The sequence below is a fragment of the Vombatus ursinus genome, unplaced genomic scaffold (assembly GCF_900497805.2).
Source record: "Vombatus ursinus unplaced genomic scaffold, bare-nosed wombat genome assembly UNPS02001287.1, whole genome shotgun sequence".
NCBI classification, from domain to species: domain Eukaryota; kingdom Metazoa; phylum Chordata; class Mammalia; order Diprotodontia; family Vombatidae; genus Vombatus; species Vombatus ursinus.
In genome coordinates this window covers 20,132,540-20,137,121 of record NW_020941065.1, presented here as the reverse complement: position 1 = coordinate 20,137,121, position 4,582 = coordinate 20,132,540, and the positions used below count along the sequence as shown (strand labels likewise).

Genomic DNA, 4,582 nt, shown 5'->3' with positions numbered 1-4,582 from the left:
AAATGCTTCTTGACCTGACTGATTGACTGGACATCAACTCTTTGTTGTCCAGTTTTGTTCTGTGCAGAACCGGACACTACAGAATCCACATAAGAACCAAACATCCCTGAAATCTCTCTTATCAGTGATCAGTATCCCATCCTCCCCACCCAGCAGTTCTATTGTTTTGAACCTTTTCTTTTTCCTCAAGATAGCTTTGAAAAGATTCCTTTTGGGACCTTCAGATACCCTGGCCAGTTACAGCCCCTCTGTCCCTTAGTCCTCAGACGGTCCCGGAATCTCCTGTTTCTCGTCACTCAGGCTTGGTTTCCCCTTTTGTGCCCATCTTCTAAGAATCATCCCCAGCCATAACAAGGGCATGACTAATCCAGAGAATAAATGTTTTTCCAACCCCAGTTTACTTCATCTTCTAGCTAATAATTGGCTTCTGATCGTCCTACCTTGGGCATGTCTCAGTTCATAGACATGCCTTATTCTGTCCTTCTTGCTTTTGGTGACTCATAGAAACATCACAGGCAAATGTCTGCCTCTTTCTGGAATTAACGATGTTACAAAGAAGGTGCCTGTCCATTGGGGAATGGCCAAACAAGGTGTGGTACATAAAGGTGAAGGGTGGCATGCTCATCAGATTGGCAGATGACAAAGAGCTGGGCCAGGTAGCTAACACAGCGGACGAAGGCTAGATAGAGCATTGGGCTGAGTCTAGTAAGATAAAATTCAACAGGGATCATGTAGGGCCTCGTACTTGCAGACCAAAAACCAACTTCAAGATGATAAAATCAGGAGAAAGAAAGACAACAATGGCTCTGAATAAGATCTGGGGTTATGGATGGACCGCAAGTCCAATACGAATCAGCAGGTGCTGAGACAGGCCAAAAAATGAATGGGATCTTGGGTGGCATTAACAGAGGCAGAACTTCTAGGAGTGGGGGTCATGGTCCCTCTGTACATGGCCCTATTCAGACTCAATCTGGTTCAGCACCGAGGACCATGAAGGTCGTTGATCATCAGGAGGGTGTGTAGAGGAAGGCAACCAGGATGGTGAAGGGCTTTGGAGCAGAGGTTAAAGGAACTGGATGGATGTTTAACCTGGAGAAGAGAAGGCTCAGGAGGGACGTGATTAAGGACTTCAAGTGTCTGGAGGGCCATCTTGTCAGTCAGTCAGTAAATAGGCATTTATTAAGCACCTCCTGTGTGCCAGGCCCCCTGCTAAGCACTGGGGATACAAAAAGAGGCAAAAAGATAGTTCCTGCCCTCGAGGAGCAGAACTCCACTCTAATGGGGAGAAGACAAGCAAACAAATATATACAAACAAGCCATAGACAGGAGAAATAGGAAATGAGTAAGAGGCTAGAGAGGAGGGGTGAGGCCTGTTTTACCTAGGTTCTAGCAAAGCTTTTAATACAGCATTTCCTGCTACTCCTATGGAGATGATGAAGAGGTAGACGTTAGACAATGATACAATACAATGAACTCAGAAGGGGTGGAGAGTTGGAAGGGACCCCAAAGGCAGGCAAGTCCAGCCCGCTCACAAAGAATGCATTTTTTTCTTTAGCAGTCATTAGTCCTAGGGAGAAGGGTAGGTGTTTATCAGCTGCGGTGTTCCTATGAGTCACTGTTGTCCGAAACCAAGAGCAAGAAGGACAGAAGAGGAACGTCCAGCACTTAGGTCAGTGCCCAGCACCTGTTTTTGTTGGTCGGTCATTTTTCAGTGGTGCCCAACTCTTCGTGACCCCATTTGGGGTTTTCTTGGCAAAGATACTGAGGTGCTTAGCCATTTCCTTCTCCAGCTCATTTTACAGTTGGGGAAACTGAGGCAAACAGGGTGAAGAGACTTGTTCAAGGTCACACAGCTAGTAAGTGTCTGAGGCCGGATCCGAGCTCAGGGAGATGAATATTTCAGACTCTGGACCCGGCACTCTATCCCCCGCATTATCTTTTTTTTTTTTTGGCAATTGGGGTTCAGTGACTTGCCCGGGGTCACACAGCTAGTAAGGGTTAAGTGTTTGGTTTAAGGCCGGATTTGAATTCAGGTCTTCCTGACTTCAGGGCCGGTGCTCTATCCACTATGCCACCTAGCTGCCCCTGCCACCGAATTAACTAGCAGCCCACCTGGCACATAGTAGGTTCTTGTGGACTTGACATCTATGGGCTGAGCAGAATCAGGGCATGGCAGAAAGCAATGTCTGGAAGCTGTGAAAAGGCCAACTGAGGCTCAGAAAAAGACTTCTAACACTGAGAGCTGTCCCAGAATAGAATGGGCTGCCTCCAGTTATGGTGGGTCAGTGTCCTCCTTTGAAGTTTTCAGGCAGAAGCCGGATGGCTACTCATCGGGTATGGTAGAGTGAGGTTCCTTCCACCTTCAAGCATATAGTCTTATGAACAAGAAGGTGAGCCTGAATGCTATGTAACGACTACGTTTGGCTCTTAGAGACAAGAAAACACACCTTCCTCCCTTCTTTGCCAAGGTGGGGCACTATGGGTGTGGGGTGTTGCATATACTGTCAGCAAGTTGATATGTTGGTTAGTTCTGCTGAACTGTCTTTTTTTCTCCTCGTAAAAACAGACACCTGCTTGCACCAGTATTCTGAGAATTGGAGCTGTCCCCCAGCACCTTTGCACTGGATGGAGTCTCCTCCTCCTCCTCCTCCTCCTCCTCCTCACTGGAGGTCTCCAGGCAGAGGGTAGATGGCCACCTGTCAGAGGTTGGAGACAGGATTCTTGCTCAGGTACAGGTTGGATCTTTGAGATTCTGGGATTCTATGGGTCAAAATTCAGGGGAATCTGATTTTGCAGGAAACAATCATTAACAATTAAAACTCTGAAAACTTGGAGGAGACAACCCCAAGGGGCAGGAGGGAGTTGTCTGTCAATGAAAGTCTTTAACCAGGCATCTGGTGCTCTATGTTAGGGATGTTCCAAGGTTCCAAGGCTTCGAGGTTCGAGCTTCAGTTAGACGTAGAATCATCCAGTCAGCTAACGCGTCTTCATTAAGTCCCACTATGTGCAGACACTGATGTCCTCAGATCTCTCCCAGCTCATGCATCAAAGGAAGGAACTGGGGACGTTTGGCCGAGAGTAGAGAAGTCTCTAGGAAAACATGATTGCTGTTTTCAAGTATCTGAAGGGCTGTTGTATGGAGGAGAGAGTAGCCTCATTCTGGCTTGGGCCCAGACATCCCAAATTCTCACTTGGAACCAGGAATAACTGATGTAGTAGGGAAGGCAGATCTAACCTTGATGTCAGGAAAACCTTCCGAGGTCTTCTGAAGTGGAATGGGCTGTCTGGGGAGGTAGCGCGTGCCCTGTTACCCAAGTTTTTCAAGTGGAGGCTGGGGGATCATTTGTCAAGCATGGTTTTAAAAATTATTCTGAACTTCATAAGCACCAAGCAGAGCAGATCATGAGGACTGCATTCAGCCCTGCCTGACCCTTTGTGAGCCCATTTGGGGTTTTCTTGGCACGGATACTGGAATGGTTAGCCATTTCCTTCTGCAGCTCATTTTACAGACCAGGAAAACAGGGTTAAGTGGCTTGCCCAGGGTCACACAACTAGCATCTTTGCATATGAAACCCTAACTCTCTAATATAAAGCTTGCTTTCCCTTTATATAATAAATTCCATGTGCTATTTTCAAAGATGTCCCGAATCGAATTAAATGTTATATACCTCCCAGCAGAGGAGGGAGGCCACTTCATTTGTCTCTGTATCCCCAGCACCGACCACAGATCCCACCCTTAATTGTTCGTTGGCACTCAGTGGGGTCTTTCCAGATTCCTCCTGGCTAGAGGTCCCTTGAATCAGCAGGCATCTATTAAGCACCTACTACGTGCCAGGCACGGGGCTAGCTCCTTCGGCTGCAGCTACGAGGCATGAAGCAATCCCACCCTCAAGGAGGTTCCATTCTAAAGGGGCGAGCAGGACGCATGGACAGAGAATCCAGGCGAATCTGTAGTTAAATCAGGGGCAGTGTGGGAGGAGGCCGGCAGCCTTTATCCGGCTCCTGCGGGGCACGCCCGGCAATGCAGCGGCTGGTGTAGACAAAGTGACAGGGAAAGCCCCCGCCCTCCGGGAGCCGCCACGCCCACCTGCACGTGGACGGACACCCAGCAGAGGAAACTCCTCCTCCCGACGCGGCCGGGAAGCCCCGCCCCGCCCCGCGAGCCCACCACGTGCAGCCTGGCGTGCCCCGCCCTCGCCCCGCCCCCGCACGAGGCGCCGCCTCATTGGCCGAGGCGCGGACGCCGCCGCGTGACGTCACGGAGCGTCCCATCGCACCGCGTGACGACAGGCGGGCGTCCAGCTGTGGGGGGAGGGGACAAGATGGCGGCGTCCGTGGGGCGAGCGGGGCCCGTGCTGGGCCAGTGGGCCGCGCCGAGGATGAGCAGGTGGGCCCGGGGTCGGGGGCTCGGGGGCCGAAGGGCTGCTGGCGGGGGCTGGGGGGCCGGCGGGGGTGGAGCAAGAGACCCCGGCGGGCCGAGCGGTTTCGCTGCCTCAGTTTCCCCGTCCCTAACTTGGAGCAGGTGGGATTAGGAGCCTCAGGGGTCCCCTCAGAGACCTGACAGCCCCTCCCCCCGTGAGCT

At 51.1% G+C, this 4,582-nt stretch overlaps 1 protein-coding gene across 3 annotated transcripts in view; it reads left to right on the top strand.

The window, feature by feature from the left end:
• Positions 1-687: 687 nt before the first annotated feature.
• PISD (phosphatidylserine decarboxylase) overlaps positions 688-4,582 on the top strand; it is a 63,118-nt gene continuing 59,223 nt past the window's right edge. Inside the window, exons 1-3 of one of the 3 annotated variants that reach the window (XM_027863973.1) lie at positions 688-859; positions 1,556-1,669; positions 2,567-2,729. In XM_027863973.1, coding sequence (XP_027719774.1) covers positions 2,689-2,729 — 41 coding nt within the window. In that variant the 5' untranslated portion in view covers positions 688-859; positions 1,556-1,669; positions 2,567-2,688. Of the gene's footprint in view, positions 860-1,543; positions 1,670-2,566; positions 2,730-4,321; positions 4,388-4,582 lie in introns of those variants that run through there. The other 2 variants (XM_027863983.1, XM_027863964.1) reach the window with 2 other exon arrangements.